Source organism: Cyprinus carpio, chromosome B18 (genome assembly GCF_018340385.1).
Source record: "Cyprinus carpio isolate SPL01 chromosome B18, ASM1834038v1, whole genome shotgun sequence".
Lineage (NCBI taxonomy): Eukaryota > Metazoa > Chordata > Actinopteri > Cypriniformes > Cyprinidae > Cyprinus > Cyprinus carpio.
This window is the reverse complement of record NC_056614.1, coordinates 11,336,493-11,364,410: the sequence shown is the minus strand read 5'-3', so window position 1 is coordinate 11,364,410 and position 27,918 is coordinate 11,336,493. Positions and strand designations below refer to the sequence as shown.

The 27,918-nt window shown below is 35.3% G+C and overlaps 1 protein-coding gene across 2 annotated transcripts in view; it reads right to left on the bottom strand.

Moving 5' to 3' along the window:
• The window catches only part of kcnab1a (potassium voltage-gated channel subfamily A regulatory beta subunit 1a), a 144,490-nt gene that overhangs the window by 109,693 nt on the left and 6,879 nt on the right, over positions 1–27,918 (bottom strand). The window contains exon 1 of one of the 2 annotated variants that reach the window (XM_042743816.1): positions 14,816–15,334. The exons of the other annotated variant lie outside the window; for it this stretch is intronic. Within the exon in view, the coding sequence (XP_042599750.1) occupies positions 14,816–15,051 (236 nt within the window). The 5' untranslated portion in view covers positions 15,052–15,334. Of the gene's footprint in view, positions 1–14,815; positions 15,335–27,918 lie in introns of those variants that run through there. 2 annotated transcript variants of the gene reach the window in all.

The following is a 27,918-nucleotide window of genomic DNA, read 5'->3' as shown; positions in this document are numbered from 1 at the left end:
AGTGAGTGAGATTATGAAAAAGAGATTGGAAAGTTTTCTGTGCTCAAAAAACTGAATACATAAAGAACTGCATTTATCCACAGACTAAACAGATATAAGAAGATAGCGCTAACAGGCAGATGCTTGGAGAGCGTGACCTCTTCACACTGCACATGTTTGCATTCAGAAAGACTGTCACCCGCATCCCACATAAACACAGCCTCATCATTTCTCTCATACATGCAACTCAGTTCTACACATGCTTCAGTGGTAACGAGTAGAAGTCTGACGAGAGGTGTGTGATCTCACTGAGCAATCTCACGGGTGTAATTACTGCAAACGGAACACACTGTTCTGTAGCATACAGAGAAAGAGAGAGGTTTAAAACAACACCTGGAGCTGCTGCAGCAATACCACCACAACCATAATAATAACCCAAAGTGGGAAAATAATGTTAATTGTTCAAAAGAGGGGTTCTCACATCAGGTATTTTTCACTTTAGGATATGCAACCCCAGAACATTCAGCACATCATGTATTGCTTTGACAATTTGGTATTGTTGTTAATGAAACTTCATGCTTTTATAGAATCAAAATTATTCTGAAGAAAACGTCTCATTACCAACCCTAAGGAGAGAGGGCCAGTGCTATGCTGGCACTGGACATTTTTACATGTATTGATGTTGATGTGCATTTTTAAGCCTGGCAAACTTAACATGTTAGCTGCTGTTCAACATCATGTAATGGCAAAAATAACCCATGATAGTTTCCAAGCATCAGTAATAATGTGCTGAAAACTACATATTAACTTTAGTAATATTTTGCTTTATATTCCAGCAAAAGTGTGTTTATGGAGTCAATATATTGCTGTATAATTTGCATATAAAACACACACACACTTGCATTTGTGGTTTATAAAGACATTCCATAGGCGTAATGGTTTTTATACTGTACAAAACCAGGTACACACACACACATATAAAATAATAAAAAAAAAAATGTAAAGAAAACTTCAAGAGAATTTTTTAAATCTTACAAAAAAAATATACATATAAAATATTCAAGCAAATAACTGTTGTGAATATATTGTCGGGACCAGTAAGATATTTTTTTTTTTAAGAAATTAAACATTTATTCAGCATGGATGCATTCAAGTGATCAAATCTGAATGCTACAACATATTTCTGTTTCAAATTAATGCTATCCTTTTGAATTTTCCATTCATCAGAGAATGTTGTATCAAGCTTTTGACAAAAATATTAAGCGCACAAGTGACAATTACATTTAAATTGTTATAAAAGATTGTTCTTTTGAACTTTCTGTTCATCAAAGAATCCTGAAAAAAAAAATGTATCACGGTTTCCACAAAAATATTAAGCAGCACAACTTTGTTCATCATGTGTCACTGCAGACTGAAGTTATGGCTGCTGGAAACTCTGCTGTTCCATCACAAGAATAAATAATATTTAAAACACATAGGCTAAAAATATAAAACTACATAGTCCCACACGTGACATTCAGACAAAAATACACTTATAGTGGCCACAAATTAAGAATGAATTTTCTTGTTTTATTAATTAATTCCTTTGTTTATGTAAATCATGACCATGTTATATGAATAGGTCCCTAATTTAGATTTTACTAAAACGAGGATATGAAGCGTATATAAAAAGCACACAAAGAATTTTCTATATATAAAAAGTTCATTTGCTAAAACACATAACAGATAAAAGTTTTCAAAAATCATGATTTTTCAATGAATCTCAATCCAACTTCAGTTGGGTTATTTTGATTAGGTTAAAAATAACTAAAATATCCAGCTAACTAACACAATAAAACACACACAAAAAAAAAAAAAAAAAAAAACATGAAAACATAATAATAATAAAAAAAAAAACCATGTGGAAGCCCGTTTCCGCCACTGAATAAAAAAGGTAATTGCGACTTTTTATCTCACAATTCTGACTTTTTTCTCAGAATTGAGAATTGCGAGTTATAAATTTGCAATTCTGAGAAATAAAGTTAGTATTGCATGATATAAACTCGCAATTCTGACTTTTTTTCTCACAGTTCTGACTTATATTCTCTCCATCTCGTCTATCCTCTATGGTTTGATCCTCACTTCCTTCACTCACTCAGTTTTCAGCACTGGACACGAACAGTGCTACTGACACTCTTTGCTCCATTCTGACCTCTTGCTTGGACAACTGTCATCCAGACCAGCACGCACCACCCCATCTGCCTCCTGGCTGTCCGATGTTCTCCGTGAACATCGCTCTAAACTCAGGGCTGCAGAGAGGAAATGGCATAAATCAAGAAACTCTACTGACCTCAGTGTGTATCAGTCTCTCCTCTCTTCCTTCTCTGCAAATGTCTTCACTGCTAAAACATCATAGTACCACAACAAAATTAACAACTGTCCTGACTCTCGCACACTTTTCAAAACTTTCTTTTCTCTTCTTAGTCCGCCTCCACCTCCTCCTTCATCGACTCTTACAGCCAACGATGATAACTGTCTTCACAAATAAGACAAGAACCATCAGTGACCAATTCTCCACACCGCAGACTGATGATAACTTTATAACGACTAATACACACTCTCTCTCCTCCTTCTCTCCACTCTCAGAGATGGACGTTTCCAAACTTATCCTGTCCAGTCATCCTACTACTTGTCCACTTGATCCTATTCCCACTCACCTCCTTCAAGTGATTTCTTCTTCAGTAATACCTTCACTTACTCACATTATAAACACCTCTCTTCACTCTGGTACAGTTCCCTCAGCATTTAATCAGGCTCAGGTAATCCCACTGCTTAAGAAACCATCTCTAAATCCAGCACTTCTAGAAAACTTCAGACCGGTATCCCTTCTTCCATTCATTGCAAAGATACTTGAGCGAGTTGTGTTCAACCAACACTCTGTTTCTTGTACAGAACAACCTCCTGGACAGCAACCAATCTGGCTTCAAAAGCAGCCACTCAACTGAGACTGCCCTGCTCTCGGTTACTGAAGCCCTGCAACTGCCAAGAGCAGCTTCAAAATCCTCAGTAGTCATCTTGCTGGATCTGTCTGCTGATTTTGACACAGTTAATCACCAGATACTATTGTCCACCTTCAGAAAGATGGGCATCTCTGGAACCGCACTCCTGTGGTTTAAGTCCTACCTCTCAGATAGATCCTTCAGGGTGTCCTGGAGGGGTGAATTTTCTAAGTCACAACTTCTTGCTACTGGGGTTCCTCAAGGCCCAGTACTTGGACCACTTCTCTTCTCCATCTACATGACATCATTAGGATCTGTCATTCAGAAGCATGGCTTTTCCTATCACTGATATGCTGATGACACTCAACTGTACTTCTCATTCCAACCAGATGATCCGACGGTAGCTGCTCGCATTGCAGCCTGTCTGAGTGACATTTCTAGCTGGATGAATGACCATCACCTTCAGCTCAACCTTACTAAGACAGAACTGCTGGTGGTTCCAGCTAACCCATCGTTACATCACAACTACTATATACAGGTGGGTTCGTCAACCATAACTCCTTCCAGGACAGCCAGAAACCTAGGAGTTGTGATGGATCATCAGTTAAGCTTCACAGACCATATTGCTATTCTTATTGCTATCCTATTCTTGAAAAAAAAAACCTTGCAACGGGTTCTGTGATAGACTAACTGAGACTTGTCATGGCACTTGTATACTGTTGTTGTTCTCTCATTGGTCGGATTGCTTCTATTGTTCTCATTTGTAAGTTGCTTTGGATAAAAGCGTCTGCTAAATGATTAAATGTAAATGTAAATGTTCTAGTGACCTTCAAGTGTAAGGAGTCTTGTGCTGATCTGAATGAGAGGAAGTCAGGAGGGGAATGAACAGAGCGTGAAGGAACATAATAATGATCGAGAGAGTGTGTTTGAACAGACAGAGCACGGTAGTCATATTAATGCAGACTTCCTGCTCATAACAGGTACTTGTTAAGAAATATAAATGAAAGTCTAGGCTAGAATGATTGAGGTGCCATTTACAGAATGTGAGTGTGTCTTTGAGAGTTTGGCCACTTTGAGCTGTGTATCACCTAAGGTAAAATTGGCATACATCAGAGGGACAGTGTATATGTGTGTGTGTTTCCACTATCAAGGGCACAGTTGCTGACTATGCCTTTTAATTTGCTGGTGATATATGAAAGGTGCTTTACATGTCAACAAAGGCTTTTTTTTTTTTTTTTTTTAACAAATCATACAGTGACATACAGAACAGACCGACAGGGCACATTTCACATCCAATACACACTCTGAAGAACACTCACACATACATAAGAGAGAGAGAGACAGAGAGAGAGAGACAGAGAGAGAGAGAGAGAGAGAGAGAGAGAGAGAGAGAGAGAACAGGGTGGAAACTTTTCAAAGCTTTTCAACCCATACTGCCCACAACAGATCCCTTAGTCATAAAACACTACAATAATTTCAAATGCTACAAATAAATGTAGGTATTACAATATTATAATGTACAGTATAAAAAAAAAACAGATATTCATTTTGAGATTTGCTAATGATTATATTTATTCCATTATTCAATTAAAATAATAAATGTTGAGTGTTTTTAAAGATTAAATATGTGACCATGATTCACAAAACCAGTCATAAGTAGCACAGGTATAATAGCCCAAAATACATGTCAAAATTATACATTTTTCTTTTATTCCAAAAATCATTAGGATATAAAGTAAAGATCATGTTCCATTAAAGATATTTTGTAAATTTCCTACCATAAATATATCAAAACATAATTAAACATAATGCATTGCTAAGAACTTAATTTGGACAAATTTAAAGGCAATATTCTCAATATTTAGATTTTTTTGCTCCCTCAGATTCCAGATTTTCAAATAGTTGTATCACTGTCAAATATTGTCCTATCCTAACAAACCATACATCAATGGAAAGCTTATTTACTCAACTTTTCTGTATGACTGGTTTTGTGGTCCAGGTTCACATATGAGGCCATTTACTGTTCCACTGCAAAATTTCACAGGCAAAATCCAATAATTTCAAAAGGAATTCAATCACAAAATTGATAGTTGGGGGTGAAAAAGTTCCTGTAGCAGATTTTGCTCATGTTCAAGTTGGTCATGAGAATATGGTGCTTTGACCAATGACAATGACAATGGACCTTTCTTGCCTGCAAAATTTAGCTGAAGGTTTGCTAACATGGCAGAACCTTAACTTTAAGTGAGCGTTAAGGCAATCTAAATGTAAAAATACAATAGGGGATATTAGCATGAACAGTCATTTACATATTAACTGATACAATAAATAAAATATATAATATCATGCATCCTTCTAAAAATTGTGTCAACAGCAATTTGATAAATGGCAGCAGTGTTCAGCAACTACATATATTAATCATCAAAGTGTAAAATAAATAAGTCTAACTAATTTAGCTATTAACATTAACAAATCACAATCAGCACATACAAACAGAAACAGAGATCACAATCACAGCATATCATATAATGGCTTCAAACATGGCTCATCCAATCAGAAACATTATAAGTGTATTCTAAGGTCAGAGAGCAGGGCAAAATGTTTGCACACACGCATAATGCTATCTGAAGCACATAATGAGTGGACATAAGCATTTCCTGTTGTATATTTACATGTTTAGTGAAGGAGAACGAGAGAGCTGCATAAGGATCCATCTGTTTGCCTCCGTTTGCCCAAAACACCTGCGTTTGAATGCACAGACCACACTATTATATCAAACACATACACACATCTACAGATGTATGTGGATCTCAGCTGTATTGACACAGAATAACAAAGACATGTCCATGTTTGACAGACAGGAAAAGAGAGAGAGGAAAGCGAGTGTAAGAGTAAACGAGAGGAGAGTGGGTGAAACAGATTGTGCTGTCAAAGGGGATGGAAAGGGCTCAATGTGACGTTGCCACGGCAATGCAGGATGGGACAGAATAAAGTAGCTCCATGTGTGTGTGTGTGTGTGTGTGTGTGTGTGTGTGTGTAGGTGAGTGGGCGATACATATTTCTCCTCTCTCCCTGCCTGACTCACAGCAGCATAAATACTGCAGGCGCTCTCAAAGCCAAAGCTCTCATCTGTCCTCTGTCTCTCTCTTGTCCCTCAGGCCTGACAGCTACAGTCACTGTCTCACACACACGCTGAGGCATTTTATGGGACAGTAGGATAAGTGCAGTACAAGACTGATGAGACAGACAGGAGTGCTACAGGGTGTCCACCAACACAAATAAGACTCGTGGCCTGAATTGGAATGGGCGATGGTTGGACGATTGTATTTAAAGGTGGGACTACTTATACCAAGACAACCATTATGCCTGGAGGATCTCATGCTGTTTTGTTCAAAAAAGGGTCTCTTTAATCTAATATTTTACTTGTTTCAAAAATCTGCCAGTAAATCAGCAAGGTCGCGATAATTACTGCTTGTCATGTATCATCCGTTGATGAAGCAGGTAACTTTACAGATTCAGACAACATAAATCAGATGACTGATTTTTGGGTCATTATTTTTGGTAGATAGTTTTGGGTTGTTTTTTTTTCCGTTAAACTAAGAAGGCTGAAAACTAAACTGTGTGTATAAAATTTAGTGTTGTTTATGTGTACAGAAGAGAAATAAACTTTTAGTTTAGTTTTATCAATTTCCAAACTTTTTTACGAAGTTAACGAAAATCCAAAATAGTTTTTGTGTATATAATATATGTGTGTGTACTGTGCATATTTATTATGTATATATAAATGTATTTATAAATACACACACATGCATTTATATATTTAAGAAAAATATATTATGTTTATATATTAAATATATTTATATATATAATATAAATTATATTAACATAAATATATACATGTTGGATGTTTTTTTGTTAATATAAAAAAGTTAATATTTTCTAAATATATACTGTATGTGTGTGTCTTTATATAAACATAGTAAATATACACAGTACACACACAGATATTATGTTACCAAAACTCTAACTGTTCTTTTTTTTAGATGAATGATATTAATGTGAACATTTTTTTTAAAGAAGTTACTACTTTCATTCAACAAAAATGCATTAAATTAATCAAAAGTGACAGTGAAGACATGCATGATAAAATAACTACTTAAGATAAATGCTACAAATGCTGTTATTTGTAACTTTCTGTTTATCAAAGAATCCTGAAAAAAAAAAAAAACATTTTGAACAAAAATATTACGCAGCACAACTGTTTTCAACATTGCTTATAAGAAGAAATATTTCTCAAGCACCAAATCATCATATCAGAATGATTTCTGAATGATCATTTGACTTTAAAGACTTGACCAATGGCTGCTGAAAATTTAGCTTTTCCATCACTGGAATAAATGACATTTTAAAATACATTAAATTAGCAAACAGTTATTTCACAACAGTCCTTTAAAATAATTCTGTTTTCACTGTTTTTTTTTTAATTAAATAAAAAAACAGCCTCGGTAAGCATAGTGGCTTCTTTCAAAAACAGTCTTACCCACCCAAAAATTTTGAACAGAGAAAAATGTATCTGTACAACTTCCAATACAAATAATAATATATTTAGTGCACCAAAATGTAATTTCTAACAGTTTGATGAGGTGCATTCTCAATTTGATTATAAAACCCCACACTAATGTACACAGCAACAGAGTACAACAACTATCAAATAAAGCTTGACTACTAAGAGTTATAGGGCCCCCTCTTGGTGAACAAGAGTATAATCAGTTTTGTCTACACTCTTATTTGAGCTCGTTTACCCACCGCAGTGCTTGCCATAACACACACCTACACAGAGCCATCACCACCCAGCTAGAAAGGATACTGTTACAGCCTATGCCTCCATCAATATCCATCTGCTCATTAAGACAACTTCTAATGAGTCTCTATGAAGAATAATTGCTTTTCATGGATGTTGAAAAGGGGGTGGGAGGTCTAATATTTTTTTTCTCCCTTGTTTTCTTCAGACCAAAGTCTATTTTACTTTTACAATGAATGCTGACACCAGGTCTCTGCGGTGAAGGATCTGTCTTTGCCAATTTGCCTGAGGTGAACTCGTTTAGACTGTCATGGGTGTGTGAACATCTCAATTACCATGAGATGGTCAGACGGTTTGGTAAATAATTTACAAACATCACACACTGCATTGGTCTGACTGAGGTTTGAATGTCAAAACACTGACAGAAAGCTTTAATAATGTTGCAATAGTAATGAGCTACAAAGCAGACGATTGTGAAATTCCATGAACAGAGATCTTTAACTGAGAAACCTAAGTATCGGCTGTTCCTCGGTATGAATTACATAATGTCTGTGCATCTGGTCTGGGGTTAATACAGCAGGGGTTATGTAAATAAGGCACTAGTTCCATGGAGTCATGGAGCAGGAGAGAGAGTGAGAGAGAGGAAAGTCATAGGCAAACAGATACACAGAGTGACCCGCCAGGTTTACGTGATCTGAAACTGACGGTTGCATTATTGATTGTGTTTAAAACCCGATGCCAAGATCACATCACTAGCAGACATTTCTCCAACACCATTGCCTACTAAATAACATCTAGTCAGCATTGTTAGTGGACAAAGACAGTGCTATCTAATCATGTTATTAAGGATTCTTAATACAATATCCTTTGCTCACTTCATTCAGTCTAAACAGTGTGGATGCGAGAATACTCATACACTACTGTTCAAAAGTATGAGGTTGATCAGTTTTTCAAAGAAGTATCTTATGCTCACCAAAGCATTTATATAAAAAAAAGGAATTTATTTATATGATATCACATGATCCCACATGATTATTTGATCACCAAAATCATTTGGTGCTCAAGAAGCCTTTCTTCTCATTATTATTAATGTTGAAATCAGTCAAGCTGCTTAATGTTTTTGCAGAAAGCTTGATGCAGGATTATCTAAAAGTTTCAAAATTAAAAGAAAGTTTGATTTTTTTATTTTTTTTTTACCATTTTTTTTGTACCATTATAAATGTCTTTTGTTTACCATCTTTATTTTTTTACCATCTTTTGTACCATTATAAAGGTCTTTTTGTCATTTTTGACCAATTTATTGCGTCAAAAAAAACGTTTTGAATAGTACTGTAGTTTCACATATTATATTTCACAGTTTGATATTGATTTGAATCTAATTAATTTGCAATGAATCAGAATCAAATAACAGCTATGTTATAATGTATACAGTATTTTGCCACTGTAAATTACAAAAATATGAATTTTAAAAATTAACAACATGTACCAAACTATATAGTTCAATTGTTATTTATTTAACAGACACATTTATTTGAATGATTAAAAAAAAAAAGTAATTTGTTGGTGAATCAGACTGCTCTGGTCGCTCTGTACAGTATGTTTTTGATCAACAATAAAAGAAACCTAAACAAATATACTCTACACTGGTCACACTGTACTGTACATTATTGTGTGCAACATGTTAAGTCATCTAAACAGATGTATTTTCTTTTCCTTTTTTTGGCATTTTTGCATTTTTCTATGACAGGACAGTATAGATATGACAGGAAGTGAGTGGGAATGGGAAAGGTCCACGAGGCGTGATTCGATCTCAGGACACCCAAAGCGCAACTGCACCATATGTCGGCATGCTACCCACAAGGATATCAGTGCCAACATACAGATGTATTTGTTTTTTTTATACATATAATGTTTAAAAGCTACTAACTGTATACATTATACATTATATTATTTTATCTTTAACGTATAGAGACAACCATAAATCTTTCTCAGGCAGTACGAAGAGGAAGTCATTAATGTACAATTAAAATCCACTGACTCCAACTTGCTATTCAATTTCTAGCAGGTAATAAAGCACTACAGTCATTAAATATTCACTTTGTTATCTCTGAAGCTCACTTGAATTTGTTTAAATCATTAGAAGTTACATTATGGTGTCTTGCAAAGCAATCTGAAATCAGTTCCCTTACATGGTGTCTTCAAATGCTGCCAGTTAAGTAATAACTAATAAATAACTGCCTGGGCAGCGAGGGGGGCAGACAGCTGCCTTTAGTTTGCTTGAGCGGCCTGACATGTAAACTTCTGGCCAAACCAATGCCATGAGTTTGGCTGTGACAATGGAAGATGTTGGGGGGAGGGTTTGGGAAAATTGCAAACCTCACCTTTTAAGGCCAAGTCATAAAATATCCCAAATCCAGAAATCAGTCTAAACCAGTAACGTGGTTTGAGCTGTCTTGTCTGAACATGGTAGCGTGGTTTGAGCTGTCTTGTCTGAACATGGTAGGACTGATACTACTGTGTCTATGTGACCCTGCTTCTCCCAGTAACGTGGTTTGAGCTGTCTTGTCTGAACATGGTAGGACTGATACTACTGTGTCTATGTGACCCTGCTTCTCCCTTAAGACCTGTATGAGACACAGGGGCGCAGTGTGACGCAGTGTCACAGGTTTATCCCTTATCTAATTGCGAAGGCAATTAAGTATTTAATGGGGACACCTGGTGATCATTCCTCAATCATTTATCAACTTTCCAGGATGAATAAATGATCAGTGACTGGCACTTTCTTGGTGATTTCGAAACTGGCCCATTTAAAGCTGTTTGTGCTGAGGCTGTGATAAACAGTCTTAAAGGAATAGTTAACCCAAAAAATAACCCTCAGGCCATCCAAGATGTATATGAGTTTGTAGAGAAATTTAGCATTACATCACTTGCTCACCCATGGATCCTCTGCAGTGAATGGGTGCCATCAGAATGAGAGTTCAAACAGCTGATAACATCACCATAATCCACAAAATTCCAGTTCATCAATAGTTATGTTTCCATCTACCTATTTTATGCCCATTTTGGTATATCGCATTAAAATGCCAAGATGCGCATGAATTTAAAAAATGCGCATAAAAAACATGCACACATTTGAGTAGGATCAACTTTTTATCCGATAAGAAAAAATGTGCATAAACTATGATGGAAACACATTTCCTGAATAAATTTCTCCATGCGCATCGAAAAAGTCATGTGACTTTGCGCTTTGAGACAGGATAACTTGACTAACCAGCAGACGGATCTTGTTCACTGCATCTATATGTTGTTATGGCCATTTTGAAATGCCTGAGCAAAGTCTGTTGTCAAAGTATTTCTGCATAATTGTATTACATGACTGTGTTCCCAAACAGCAACATCCACCTCCGAAAGCAATGACAGTATTTATTGTGTTTCATCTGCTCGCTCTGAGGTGCAAGTACTTTATCAAAATTATTATATTCAGTGGCTTCTCCTAGTTTTCTTAGTGATATTTAGTGGCAGTTTATCAGGAAGTGACGATTTTGTTCTCTTTGACTCATTGGATGGAAACGGTGCTTTATACGCAAATGTTTTATGCAATATTCCAGTTTTGTGCATAAGTTATTTTCAAATCTTTGGATGGTTACATAGATAATGAACCTCTTGTGAAGCAAAAAGCTGTGTGCTTGTAATAAACAAATCCATCATTAACGTTTTTTGTTTTTTACTTCAAATCTTTGCTTCCGGCTTAAATGCAAGTCCTCTATCCATAATATTGCTTTCTCCTGAGAAAAGGTTAATTAAAACACCTTAATAATGTATTTGTTTCTTACAAACATGCAGCTTTTCACTTAACAAGATGGAGTTGTGTGGATTACTTATTGATTATTGTGATGTTTTTATCAGCTCTCATTCTGACGGCACCCATACACTGCAGAGAAAGCAAATGATGTAATGATGTAAAGCTAACCAAATTCATCTACATCTTGGTTGGCCTGAGGGTGAATACATTTTCAGCAGATTTCTATTTTTGGTTGAACTATTCCTTTAAAGGAACGTGCAAGACCAGGAAGAAATTTAACCTGCGGAGAGAGAGTGCAGAGAGGTTATATAAGACGATTTCTTTTGTTTCACTACGTGTGTATGCACATGGCAAAGGTATTATGGGGAAAGGCACAGTAAGACAAAGAAAATCTAATTTTGATCTCCAAACTCTAAAAATGACAGAATAGGCCTCCACAACAGAGGGCCTGTGTATTTGGTGAAGCCTTTTTTTCTCCTTGATGAAAATAAGACCAGACAAGTCACCTTTATTTAATGAAACAATGTAGTAAAACACAAACAACAACATCCCACCATAAATGTCTTCTGGACTAACCTGTCAGAACCATAAATCAGACAGAAACTGCAACTGAACTGCAACTACAACCCAGTACCCTGAGCAGGATGCAGGGTCATAAATAAATGAACAAAGAAAGCGATGACAGAAAATAGATCAAATAGATTATGCCCTAAAATTCTTTCCAGTCAATATTATGCTGTGCAATCCCTCAGCTGACAAACAGATATTAATCACCAAGTGCTACTTGTCCATAAAAGTGTATCTAACAACACCACGCTGGCCCACAAATGTACAACATGTAGTAGATGTTATGGTTATGTACTATAAAAGTTTTTTTCCACAGGCCTTTGCATTGCACCAGGATGTAAATCACTGCACTTGGCAGCCATAGGAGACTGTAAATGCTTCAATTTCTGTTAGTGTTGTGGATCTGAGATGCCTCAAAGTTACATAACAAGCTACAAGTGCACTGTGACCTCCCTGTGGAACTGTTTCCAGGCATCAACGTGCAGTTGCTACGGTGCAACAGGATGAGGTCATCGGATTTATTGGGTTTTAGTTCATGACAACATGTCACTGACTGACAGACCATGGCCTGGGTCACATTCCTGGATGTAACCCTCAGTGTCACAAGCCACTGGGGTGTGGCCCACATTTTTTCTTTCCTGTCTATTGTCTATTTCTGTATTCAAAGGTACATAAAAATGTATACATTTAACAACTTAAACTATACCTCTTCTATAAAATAAACATTTTTTCATTTCTGAATAAACATTAATTTAGATATTTTTGTTGAGGCTAATGTAAAAATTTCAGTGGAAGTTTTTATTATTATATCTTAGAAAACATATTCTGTGAAACTTGTTTTATTGTTTTTCACTGCCTTTATGACAAGGCAAAGTTAGTTTGTAAGTCAGTTTGTAAAATGCCATATGGTGCATCATAAAATAATTTAATATATTTATGAAATAGTAATTAATAATATTTGTTCAAAAACATTTTGTAAAAAAAAATAATAATAATTTTTTAATGATTAAGAGGTGTACACTTACATATATTCAAGGTGTAAGAAAAACATTCATTTTAACTAGATTGTTACCCCAAATGACATTTTAAATGTAATGTTTTCTATAAAAAAACTAAATTAAATAAATACATTAATAAAAAATGTAATAAAAAATGAAAATAATAATTTATATATACATGTTTTCAAGGTCTAAAGAAACAAACAAACAAAAAAAAAAACATTTATATGAAACCAGGTAACACTTTATTTTAAGGTGTCCTTGTTACATGTTACATCTACTTACTATAAAAATAACAATAAATTATGCATAATTACAGGCAAATAACCCGAAGCCGAACCCTAATCCTAACCATATAGTAAGTGCATGTAGTTAATTATTATTACTCAGTACTTAAATGTATAATTACAATGTAACAAGGCCAACATGAATTTATTTTTAAAAGCTTACTCCTTTGTTTTACTGTTGTCATTGAGCAGTATCCATGCTTAATTGTGTGTAGAGAGAACTTTAAAATTAAAGAGAAAGAGAGAGAGATAGAGAGAGAGTTACGATAAATGACCTTCATGCAGTTCAGAGTGCAATAGACAGTTTACAGTCCACTCTAATACACTGTCATTGAACCAATATGCCCTCCAGCCCTGTTAAGACAGCATATGTTATTTGAAAGTAGAGCAGCCCTGTTATGTCAGAATCTTAATTGCCAGTAACTTTAGCCATATGTCCACTTCCTACGTAGAGGATCAACTTCAATCTTCAAGCCCAATACAAATCAGCATGATTTATCTATTGCCCATTTGTCCGAAACACGTGTGTGACAAAACTGCCTCATGATGTCACTGGTTTTCCAGCAGCGTGACCCATGGGGACCTCTTCCCCGAATACACCCCAGAGAACACACTGTGATGGAGAGCCAAAACCATAAAGCAAACCACTAATAAATGAATAGACTAATAAAAGCTAGTGCAAATCCTTTATTACTGGCTCTCCAGCCTTTTCTAACCCCATCCAGCTCAGCCAGGAACATTTTGACGTTGACAACCAGCTGTAATTCACTGACCATTCCCCACAATTCCTTGTCACTTCTAGAACAGACTACAGCAATGATTATACTTTTCTGAGGAACTCTGAAACCACTGCAGATCTTAAGTTATTGTCTCCAAGGATGAATCGCTTTTGTTGCAGCATTTTTCTTCTGTAAATCTCTTTGGATAAAAGCGCACACTAAATGAATAAATCTAAATGACAAAATTATCAGCAGAAATCAGAGCTTTTGACCTGGGGCAACCAATGTTCCTGATTTCCCTGTGGGAGATAATAAGAAACGTGCAGAACGGTAATGAGCGCAAATGAGAACAATGGCAACATCTTCCTCCTCCTTTGGGATCTGGCAACGTCACTCAGAGGAGAACACAATATACATCCACATGTGGGCGAAAAGAGGAACAGCACATCACAGGAGTTTTAAAAGACTCTTTCCTCCCACTCTCTGTACTTTTTATGTTTGATAAGTTCATTTAACAACAACTGTCAAAGAGGAACGATTCGAATTCAGAAGGACAAGTAACAAGAAGTAAACGGAAATACCGAACACAAACACAGAATTAGAAAATTTAGAAATGAAATCCCAAAGACATACTGAATGGAAATGGTGTGCATGTACACGTCTCTTTGCGCTTTACTCAGTTTGTACCTGTAGGCCATGCCAGTCCTGGCTCGGACAGAATCCTGTAATGAGAGTGTGTGTACGTTGAGGAACTCCTCCAGATGTTTTAGTTCTACCTGAGAGTTGGAACGCAGGCACACGAGTGGAGGATAAAGTTTCCCTCCGGTGTTCTGCTTGCTGCAGCGGCTCTGACCCCTCTCTTTTTGCCCACCCTTCTGCTTTGGAGTGGGGATATCAGGGCAAGTGGCTTTGTACAAGTACATCTCTACTGCTCGCGTCCATACAAAGTCCAAGCAGGCCCTCAGGAAACAACCTTCTCCTGTTTCTTCAGCCTTTTCGAAGAAACAAAACAACCTGGATGTCCTCTTTTGCCAAGTTTCCCAGAATCCTGTTGCTCTTGTCTTTGCTGGTAAATATCCCCTGATTGAATTTGTCTCTCTGTTCAGCGTCTTGTCAGTTACACATCTGACTGCAGTCGATCGACTCTTAGTTTCAGTCTCTAATAAACTCCATGGGAATCTGGGACATTTTCCCTGCCTGTATCTCTCCCTCCATCCCTCCCCCTGCTCTCCCACCCTTTCCATCTCTGTCGCTCCACCTCTCTCTCTCTTTCTCTCCCTCCCTCACTCACTATATCATCCCCTATACTATTTTCTGATCCTAGTTCCATGCCTCCACAGATACAGGAGACTGTGTCTACAGTTGACCTTTGACCCTCGGCTAGTGCTGGAACTACAACTCTGACATCATGTCTGTTCCAGGGAATTGTGGGAATAAGATGAAGACTTTCTTTCCCATATCTAGATATATCAGCATGCTTGAGCATCACAGCCAGAATTCCATGGAGACGAGCCAACAAACACACACAGAGGGGCAGCAATCCATACACGCTCACTGACAGAGCCTGACAAAGTCATACACATATCACAAATTCAGGCGAGACACAGAAGTACACAACGAAGCATTGATGGATAGCTGTGTGCATTCAGGATTAGAGGCTGTGGAAAACTGGTCAGCTACAGAAGTGTCAGCAGAGGTGGTGTAGCTGTCAGTTATGCTTTTGTTTAAGGTTATTTTTAGGAGACGGATGGAGTCCCATAAATAACCCCAATGAATTTTCACACCTGCAGGACTTTCCCAAGAGCACATGAGTTCATGATTGAAAACAGATAACCCATTCTCTGCCATCACAACATAAACTCAAATGCAGTAAGCAGGAATAATCCTCAACCACCCCAAATAGGTTTATTGTGCAGTAATGACTGGATTGGCTGCACATACATCAGAACAATAATTTATTATAATTTACTAGTTTTAGTTTTTTTTTTTTTTTTTTGGTTCTTAACCTGAGGCCCGGGGGCCAATTAGACAACCTCAGAAAACTTCCAAAGGGACTCACTGATGACTAAAATTTTTTTTTATTAATTCGATTATTATTAATATATTAAAAAGCTAAAAAAAAAAATAATAATAAATCAATACTTAAATTAAATATATTTGTTATATAACATTAAAATATCATTAATTTTAATATACCACATTATACTTATAATATACTCCCAAAATAACCAATTTTATTCATAAATATAGCAGTAATACTGGAAACAGCCTATATATAGGCACTGTACAAATATTATGTTGGAAAAAGAGGGCTTTCAAGTCAAGAAGGTTTAAAACCATCTGTGTTAAATGTAATCTTTAGCAAATCTCAAAATAAATAACCAGTTTTATATTGTACATTTCATACTATAAATAGATTATTGTTGTGATTGCTAAATTCAGTTATAGCATTTTATAATTATGTTCTAAAATGTATTATTATTATTATTATTATTTATATTTATTTAAAATTATTTTAGTATTAGACAATTATTATTTACTGGCCAATATATTATAATTTTTTTAATACTTATTTTTTTTAATAGTAATAAAAATAAAAAATAAAAATTACATGTAAGAGGAATGAGATTGCAGAAACACGTGAAAGTAGCATTACAATTAATTTACAATTATACATTTTAATTGTCATTACACGAACATTTGGCCACAGAATGCAACCACTAACCAGTCAGAACTAAGTATTCCAGAGAGCTTGCAATGTCTATCAACAAAGAGAAACCTAAGGCCATTCAGGCCTAGTTGTCCCCATTTAAGCATCCATTTCCGCTCCATTTCTAAAGCATAGTATGATCAGCATCTGTGCTTGAGATGCACAAATGAGGGAGGGTTGTATCTAACAGACCTCATATAGGTTTTTTTTTTTTTCTGCCATTAAAAGATAATGATCTGCAATTGCATTGCTACATGGATTAATGATCAGGACACCCCTGGGAGGGTAATAATTTTAGTAGTGAAGGCCACAAGAGGTGTCATATATGCCCTACACCTCACAATACTTGTTGTTATTAAATCTGATCTGTGTGAGACTAATTATTACTGAACACTTGCAGCTTATAAGTACTTTAACGTTTACAGCTTTGAGAAGAAATTTGAGAAATGTTTTACTACTAATGCATGTTGAGAAGAAATGTGAGAAATATTTTACCACTGGATGATCAGGTGGCCGTATGTATAAAACCGCTCAGAGTAAAAGTTTAGTTTTAAGTTTGTCAAAATTCTAAGAATGACGTAATTTTACTTTTATTCCTAGAAATAAGAATAAGACTGATTCATAAAGGTTCGTAAGTGTTAAGACTAGGTCTCAGCTCCTAAATTATTTAAGAGAGCTGGAGAGGTCTCCTAACATAGTTAGGAGTAGCAAGATGGCAGCAAAAAGGAGGAGACAAACACTTCTCAACGAAGATATGATATATTAAAATAATAAGAAGATAAAAAGATAAAAAAAATAAACAAAAATGATCTTCAAGATAGTCAATTTGTTTTTGAAACTGACAAAGTAAGAAATTTTATAAACCTCTTCCCCTTTACAAGTCAATTCTCTAACTGCAGAAATGAAAGTAGCAATTAAATTTTTTGGCTGAAAAAATTGGAAAAATGCAGCAATGCACCAGTGATGACACAGCAAGCAGGGTCTTACATATTGTGGCACTAACCCCACCAAACACAACAGTTTCTCTGACCCCACACATTACTTAAACCATCAAAATATGAAGAAAAATAAATAAAAAACACTGACCAGAGTTTGCCAACTGCTTTCAGTTGGAGGTGAGTTCACTGATCTATATTTATATTTATATAGATCAGGGAACTCGCCTTTATGACGTCATGGGATAGTCTCGGTATGCAGATAAAGTTTCTCCAAGAAATTGATCTTGATTTTGGAAGTCACTAAATCTAGTGACAAAATCACTAAATTGGCAATATCAGCACATTGACTACAACACAGGTTATTCATATTTCATTGGTCCTCTAGTTTTTGCAAGTGTTCATAATTTTTTTGTATAACAGCATGGCCAAAAAATTATGACCACACAATTTGACGTTTCATTGCATTATTATTACAAATAAAACAACTGACTCTAAGCAACTATGCAATATGCATATTAAATCTTGCACTTTAAATTATTATTTCTTTTTATTTTTTTTTAAATAAGGGTAAAGATGTCAAATTTCCTAGGCCGTACATCACTTTTGGCCACTAATATATGGCAGTTCATTGACTTTCCAAGTGACTGTCAGACTATACTGCAAAAACAAGCCACTTTTGTGCAGATTGTGGGCTTTCATGGAGTTGTTGGAGCCATTGATGGAACTCGTGTTCACATCATTGCTCCAACTGTAAACCAATAGAAAACGAAGCATCAGTAATACTTTGTGATAATTTTGCACAATGCAAAGCATTTAAAAAAATACATTTAAATATTACAATATTTCATTGTCTTAATTGAATGACTTTATTGTAGTTACTTTAAATGATTGGTGTTGTGCTGCTGTGGCTTTACATGAGCTCAATATTGGCTGATTCAGAGGTCGAGATCAGCCATTTTGTGTTGACATCATTGTAGTCCTTAGTTCCCAGCACTTAAGTGTCACCTCAGTCAACACTAAAGAATCATTCTTAGACTTTAGTGAAAGTTGCTTTAAGCTTCTTTATAAAAGTCTCCTACTCTTAGAAAAGTCATACTTTTTACTAAGAATTTTTTGACACTTAAGTCAAAGCTTAAGACTATTCTTAAGAGCATTTCTGAGAAGTTTTATACACACGGGCCCAGGGCCCGTATTCTCAAAACATCTCAAGGGCGAAAAGTAGCTCATAAATCGCCAATTTAGGAGAAAATCTTAAAAATAATGGGTGTACCAGTCCTAAATTTAGGACTCCTACATTTTTGCTAGTATTTCACAAAGCGTTTCAGCACTAAAACTAGCTCCTAAATCCAGTGTTGGGGAAAGTTACTTTTAAAAGTAATGCATTACAATATTGCGTTACTCCCTAAAAAAGTAACTATGTTACTTAGTTACTTTTTTATGGAAAGTACATTTACATTTACATTTATGGATTTAGCAGACACTTTTATCCAAAGCGCCTTTCAGTGCATTCAGGCTATACATTTTTTTTTTTTTACCAGTATGTTTGGTAAAAAGTAATGCGTTACGTTAATTTTTAAATTTGAGCATTTACATTTATGCATTTAGCAGACGCTTTTATCCAAAGTGCATTCAGGCTATACCTTTTTTTATTTATTTATTTATATATATATTTTTTTTACCAGTATGTGTGTTCCCTGGGAATTGAACCCACAACCTTTTGCGCTGCTAACACAATGCTCTACCACTGACCCACAGGAACACAGAGCTTAATTGTTTTTAATATAAGAAGTTCTATTTATAGCAAATGTAAATGCCCTTTCACACCAAAAAGTGTAATGAATAAACCTAAAAAGGTGAAAATTCACGTCTGTACAGTAAAACGCAGGAGAACAAGGTTCAACACAATTTCTGCTTATTAGTATGGTTGAACTGGATCATCAAAGGTCAGTAGCACATATATTAGTTAATAAAATGGGATTAGATACATGTGTTATTTAACATATTTAATTATTGCAGGTTTGCATCATATTCTGAGTTTGCATTTCACTGTTTTAATAATATAATAATAGCTACGCCACAAGGATGCGCTGTTTTCTTTCAAATCAAAGTGATCGGCATGATATTTAATGCACATCTCACACATCCCTAGTAAATACACATAGAAAAGGTATCCTTGTGACACGGCTGACACAGAAGAGCGTAAGCTACCTGTGTTCAGCTCATATTCTCCAAACTGGCGCTACGGTGATGTGGAGAGACACAGAGAAGTATTCTTGTCGCTTCATAATGTTACGGTTGAATCACTGATGGCAGATGGACTGTTCTGACGATGCTTTTCATACTTTTCTGGACCTTAACAGTGTAATTTACTTGGCAGTCTATGGGACAGTCACAAGCCTCCCGGTTTTTATCCAAAATATCTTAATTTGTGTTCTGAAGACGAACGAAGCTTTCACAGGTTTGGAACGACATGAGGGTAAGTGATTAATGACAGAATTTTCATTTTGGGATGGAGTATCCCTTTAAGGAATTTTCCATTTTCTTTTTATACAGGTGATTTTGTATGTGTTTTGAATTTTGCGGGGTAACGAAAGTAATGTAAAATTAATCATGGATAATGTTTCGGCAGAAAATTTACTTTTTTAATGAATTATTATTTTTTATTTTTTATTTTACAGTGTAATGTTAATGAATTTGGAATATTCTAATTGACTGGCCTAAGGTTACTTATTTGCATAAAACATCCTCAAACCATCTCCATATAAGGGCTTTCTGAGTCATCCTAACAGCTTTTCATCACATATGATGCCCTCTAAAAGAACTGTTATTGCCTGAGAAACATGCAGCAAAATCCTCGAGCAATGCCAAGTGTGCCATCCTTCAAACACAAAGACCTTTTATACAGACCCAGATAACAGACCTCTCATTAGCCAGCTGTACATACAGAGAATCCTTGCAACAGAAAGATCTGTGTAAAATGTCTTAATACAAACATGCTAACCAAGAGAGTATGTGGTTTTTGTTTATGTTGGGTTTCAGTTGTAATTACATTGTTTTGTGAATTTAGAATAAATTTTAGAGTGAAAGTTATCAGTGAATCATGTTTTTTTTTTCATGGAAACATTCATACACAGATTTCATGCACAGTTAGTGAATAACACCCACTGTTACTAAAAATGTACTTTAAAAATAATGTCTTGTCAAATGCGTCATCCACTTAATAAAAAAATTAATAAAATAATAACTTTAAAGCAACACTATAATAACTATGCTATTAAACTTGGCAGCTCCATTCCCCTATTAAAGTTTAATTTTCTCACTGTCTTAATTGCCTTTTATTGTTTTTTCCCAGCAGGTATTAAAACTTAAGAATTAAGATCAGTAACAAACATTCTCCTGAAAAATACGGCTTAATAACTGGGGGACACAAAACAATTCATCATTTCACCCATTGCTGGAAAACCAAACAATATGTGAATAAATACTCTTACTACAAATAAAAATTCAAATTAAAAATCTGTGCTAGGTCTTTTGCTTCATGTTTCAAAATAATGACACTAATATATCATCAATAAATGCAAACTAAATTTATTTTAGATACTTATAAAGAGCTTATTTTTATTTGTGTGCCAACATAACTAAATATGAAGCTGTAGTAAACTACAGTATAAACACGGTAAGGCTTAATATACCGTGCTTCTCTATGTCTGTCATGTGTTTTTCTGTCTCACAACCAATTTCATCAGATAAGTTTTCAGCTTTCAGAAATATAATAAAAGGCACTGAGCATTCTTGCATCCTACATCTGAGGAGCTCCAGTTTTAAACCCTTCCATTAACCTTTTCTGCATGCTTCATTTTCTTAAAGACATAAAACGCAAAATCAGCTCAAGGACAGGCTTCTGAAGCTGGAAGAGGTAAAAGAGAGACATGCAGTGTATGGCAGGATGAAAGGATTTGTGATAGAACACTCATAATGTCAAAGATTCCAAAGAAGAATTAGAACCACAAAACAAAATTCCCTCAGACACTTCATGCTGGGGATAACTAATACACCAGCCACTGCTGTATCATGAATTGAATTCCTTAAGAGAAATAAAAATAGAAACCAATAATGATGTACAGTACAGCTATAAATCAATCAAGTGCATGTGAATAGTAGGTTATAGCTCAGATAATTTGATGAGAAATGTTTGAGTTCATACGGAAATCTCTCACTTTTGATTGCAGACTATGATATTTCTTTGAGGAGACTTGTGCAAACGTCTCAATTTGCTCTTATTGACATCTATGAGATGTTACATAGAATTCATCTCCTGTGGAAATATGTGATGTCAGTATACACAGAGGTTGAGAATGTTGGATCTTTAGGGTCAAAGGCCTGAATTAGCGAGGATTACGGTGTCAAAATGTGAATTAAGTAGAGCCTGTGAAATGGCTTAATGTTTGCATTTTCTAGAAAATGATAATAAAATATGACAAGAACTCAGAGTTAAACTGTGTCAGAACTAATTCATCTTGATAATGTCAGATAACTTTAATAGAGGGGTATGTAATGAATTAGGTTGAATAGTTTAAATTTAAGTTCACAATTAAATAATACCAATTGTGACCCTGGACCACAATTAACACACCTAAGTGTAAATTTAAGTTAAATTGAGATTTATACACCATCTGAAAGCTGAATACATAATACTTTCCATTGATGTACTGTTTGTTAGGACAGGACAATATTTAACTGAAATCTAAAATCTGAGGGTGCAAAAAAATCAAAATATTGAGAAAATCGCCTTAAAGTTGTCCAAATGAAATCCTTAGCAATGCATATTACTAATCAAAAATGAAGTGTTGATATATTTACGGTAGGAAATTAGCTAAATATCTTCATGGAACATGATCTTTAGTTAATATCCTAATTAAAAAAATTAAAAATTAAAAATTTATAATTCTGCCCCATACAATGTATTTTTGCCTATAGCTACAAATATACCCCAGCGACTTAATATTGGTTTTGTGGTCCAGGGTCCACCAATTACAAAGCAATGCTTAATTTTGTTCAGCCTGTGGTGTAAAAAGTTCACATTAACAAAATAAAGAAAAGAAAAAAAAAAACTTAAGCAAAACATGGCCAGTGTCTAAATAGTTTTTGGTCCCAATTTTTTTTTAGCAATTTTACTGGTAGTCTACTGTATGAAGAATTTTTGGGTAATATATGTCACAGTTTATTTTGCTATCCTCACATACATAAATGTCATGTCCTGCACCCACCAGTAAAAAAATATCCAAAATTATATCTGGTGTCTGAATCATTTTTGGTTTGACTGCCTAGTATGTTTATTTATATTTACTTTCAGAATGAAGATCAAATGCTAATTTCAGATAAACATTAGACAGCTAAGGATAACTTATTATAAAGGTCCTTAACCTTTTCAGGTCAAAGACCTCTTGGTACAGAGAAAAAAACACTAGTCCATAAAATCAAATCAAATGTTTTGGGTTTTTTGGATTGTTTTATGTTTTTGAAAGAATTATGCTATGCTCATGGCATTTATTTGAACTAAAATACAGTAAAACAGCAATACTGTGAAAAAATTATTACAATTTAAAATATATTTTAAAATGTAATTTATTAATGTGATAGCACAGCTGATTTTTCTTCAGCCATTACTCCAGTCTTCAGTGTCACGTGATCCTCCAGAAATCATTGTAATATGCTGATTTCCAGGTAGCAAGAAACATTTCTTATTATTAACAATGTTGTGCTGCTTAATATTTTTGTGTAAACTGATTTTTTATTTTTATTTTTTCCACAGGATTCTTTGATGATTAGAAAGCACAAAGGAACAGTATTTACTTGAAATAAAAATATGTAGTAACATTATAAATGTCTATTAACTTTTCAAAACTATTTTTGCCAGGGAATTATATTAATGTTGTATTTTTGTATTTTCATTTTATTCACAAAAAAACAGATTGAGATCAAAAAATAATTATAGTACCACCACAGCCCCCCGCTGAAGACCCCTGACCTATTTGTTTTTAATTTACAATGTCAAACAACTGCCCACTGCAAGATTTCTCCAACATTTCCTTATTATTAAAACTATAAATTTAATAAAACACACATTTCATTTTCACAAACTTTCGTTATTTTCTTGTGCATCAACACACATCAACAAAAAGCTTCGTTGTTCATGTTTTTGCAATTAAATTCATATCAACAAACACATGGAAAGAGATAAATATCTCATACCTGAAACTATTTTGGCCTTAAACAAACAAAAACACACCGTGGGAAGGTTTTCTCAGACATCAAATCCACCTGCGAGCAAACAGCTCACATAACTCTGCTTTCAGGACTCACCGGTAAGGCATGCCAGTCTCATAAGCAACACTATCTTCTCTGGCCCGGCCACACAGCTTCAAGTACCAGTTGGTCTCCATCTCCCTGATAAGAAACGCTTTTCTCGCCCGCAGCAGCGCCCCCTGCTGGTGCTGAGCATGGCTATCACGATTGCTCTCTTGAGAGTTGCGGTGGCCACGGTGCCCTGCCAGAGAAGCAGCTGACTGTCTACGGTGCCTGGAGGGCTCCTCAGGGCCCCCTCGACCAACCGAACTACTGCGAGCTGCAATCATGGCCGGCAGGGCCCCCTCCCCTCTTTGAAGCCCGGGAGAGTCTGGGTGCAATCACAGTATGCTGAGAACGTTCAATCAAAAGATGAGTAGCTTCCTGACTGCAACTCACTCACGGTCAGCTATTCATCTCTTCTTTTCCTTCTCTTTCTATGTGCGTGTGATCTTCTTCTCCAGCCTCTCTTATAACCTCCCTGCGTGCTGAGGATGAAACCAGATCTGGCTGAGCTCTTGGGTCCGGCTGTAGGGCTGGGAAGGGCTGGGTTGGGTTAGGTTGGGTTGGGCATGGCAGAAGACAAAGTCACCAGGCTAAGCTTGGGTTTAAGATGCCTTGCAGGCTAGTTAATGTTATTAAAAATCAATTGAAACCAGAAGTGGTCCACGCTTGTGTACTAAAAGTTGACTAAACTAACATTTAGAAGAGAACATTTTGTCTCTTTCAGAAAAACGGACCATACTAATTTTAATTACTAATTTTTTTTTTTTTTTTTGACAATGACCAGTTAAAATAAATTAATTATACATGCCTGTGGGCAACTTTTTTTTCCTTTATAATCCTTTTTTTTTCACAAATATAACTAATAATATAGACAAAAATGTCTGAGTGCCATGGTAATATATATATATATATATAAAAAACTATAAATAATTTTAGTTCTGCATTAAATTGATTAAAATACAATTATGTTACAAAAGACATTATAAGTGTGTTTTATTCATCAAATACGTAATCCTGATCAGATCAGAAAAAGATCAGTTTGAACAAAAATATCAAGCAGCTGTTTTCAACAATAATAATAATAATAATAATAATAATTTATTTATTGTGCACCAAATCAGCATATTAGAATGATTTCTGAAGAATCATGTGACACTGAATACTGGATTAATTGCTGCTGAAACTTCAGCTTTGCCATCACAGAAATAAATTACATTTAAAATATATCTTAGAATTATAAATTGTAATAATTTTTCACAGTATTACTGTTATTACTGTATTTTTGTTCAAATAAATGCAACCATGAGCATAAAACATGAGGTCTTACAGACCCAAAAAATATATATAGGGTCTGTATATTCAAATAGAAAACAGTTATTTTAAATTGTAATACAATTTCATTTTAATGTTCTTACAGTAGTTTTGATAAAATAAACCAGCCTTGGTAAGTATAAGAGACTTCTTTCAAAAACATCCTACCGACCCCAAACTTATGAACTATTGTGTATATCATTATGGAGCCCTATTTTAATAAAAAAATATATAATAAAATGTTCTATAGTAAGAATAAACTTGCTTAAGCAGCAGTTAGTAACAAAGTATGGTGTACGGCATAAACTATTTTACAAATTTTGAAGATTTGTGGGGGGGTTGGGTTTAGAGCTTCATTATGTCTCACAAAAACATCCTGCTTCAACAGGACATATGTCAACACAGACAGGACAGAAAATTGCATTCATCAAGCCATTTCACAGGCTCTACTTTCACAGGATCGGCACCCAGCGGGTCCCAACAATATCTCATAATCTCCTCTTAGTGTGACTGCAGGTGCTCAGATGAAGCTCACTGAAGCTTACACTCACCAAACAAACAGAAAGTTAAAGCGATGATTAAAATGGTAAAATGTTAACTTTCTATATTTAACCATATGGAATAGTCTTCAGGGTCTTTCTGATGTCAAAAGACCAGTGGTTTTATTGCTAGGATATATTGCAATTGCTTAGTACTGTGATGATATCAAAAACACTCTAAGACTGCTGTAACCTGCAACCTATTCACTTTCACACAGACACACACCTGAACATCTGCAAAATAAAATGGATCATTAGCATGTTTTAAAATGCTCAGTTTGAAGCAATTAAAAAAAATTAGAACGGCCCTTTGGGTCGTTTATAAAACTAGGTAATATAATCTTAAAGTAATCTGCCTAATCAATTCATGCTTACCTCAAGGGTCCAAACGAGATAAATATGGAAATCATTCAGCAATAATTCAGCTTGCTTCCCCAGAAATTTGTCTTTCCCTGCCACCAAAACCAGCATAAAAATTAATCCTTCTTCTGATTATAAGCAAAAAAAAAAAAAATGTTTGTTAAAATTTCCTCTCAAGTACTTCAGAGGAGTATGGAACCTTATTTCACGCTTGAGTAGAGGAGTTTGAAAGCAACCTGAAAGTCTCTCACCTGAAGGTTACAGATAAGGACGTCCCAAGACAGGCTCTCTTAATCAATTTCAGCAATGTGCCAGCATACATGCCAATGGGTGCAAAACAAGAGTGATCGATGTTCTCTGAGTCCATCAAATCTCCTGTCAGAGGTGTGCCAATGCTAATACCAGAAAACACAGGAAAACAAAAATAAAATCTGGGGACTTTTTGGAGTTGAGATGTGAGCAAATGCCTGGCACAAACCCCTATGCTGATCACAACAGCAAATATGATTTGTACGTACATTATAAGCTTGAGTATCACCTTGCTGATGTTGATTAGTCACAATCACTTAGGAATTAATGGGTAATCAAATATGAATTTTAGAGTAACTCAATGCCACTCTTTCAGATATTCTCTGCAGCCCACAGGCTCTGGCCTCATGGGTCACATTTCCAAAGATGAGTGCTATTCTCAAGGCTTAATAATTGATACAGGTAATGTCTATCTGGTCTGGCTGATGATTGGGGTTAAGAGTATAAGCGTGTGGGGTTTTGGTTTGGGCAAAGTGGTTTGCGAGATGGAAAGTGAGAGCTAGCAGAAGGAGAAGCTGAAGAAACCAGAACCCCTCCGAGTGGACCTTAGATGTGCCGTGGAGAGGAAACCGGAGCACATGTAGGTCAGTCTTTGGCCCAATGACAAAGATGAGAACGCCGTCATTCACGTATGAAGCATATCTAACTCCTCTCACGCTAAGGGTGAGTGTGAAACAATATGCTGAAAATCTATAGCAAAGACAGAGGTTAAAGTGTTCATGACCATTTGGGTTACTCGTTTCAGACAAGGTAACTAATCTCCTCCTCCACTGGTAGTGGTGGAATGAGTACTAAAAAACTGTACTTAAGTAAAAGTATTGCTAATTAAGGAATAATTTACTTAAGTACAAGTACAAATACTGAAAATAATATGACTCGAGTAAGAGTAAAAAAGTAGTTAAACTACTCAAGTTACTGCATTACAAAGTACTTCAGTATTATTTTTCTATTTTTTACCCAAAATGAGACAATGTGAGCATTATGGAGCAGGGTTAACCCTAACCCTAACCCTAACACCCTTGTACTGTAATGTTTGTTTCACAAGTGAGACCCAGGAAATCCCTTATATGGACAAATGCATCAGATATCACTACAGCTGAATAACATGCAGATAGAGAAGCTTTGACTGATAAAACGTGGAAGTCAATAAACACACAATTACAATGCAATGCTAAATGACATAGCTTGTATCACAGTATAGAATATATACATATATATATATATATATATATATAAATATTCAATCAAAAAATTAAAATAATCAAAAAATGC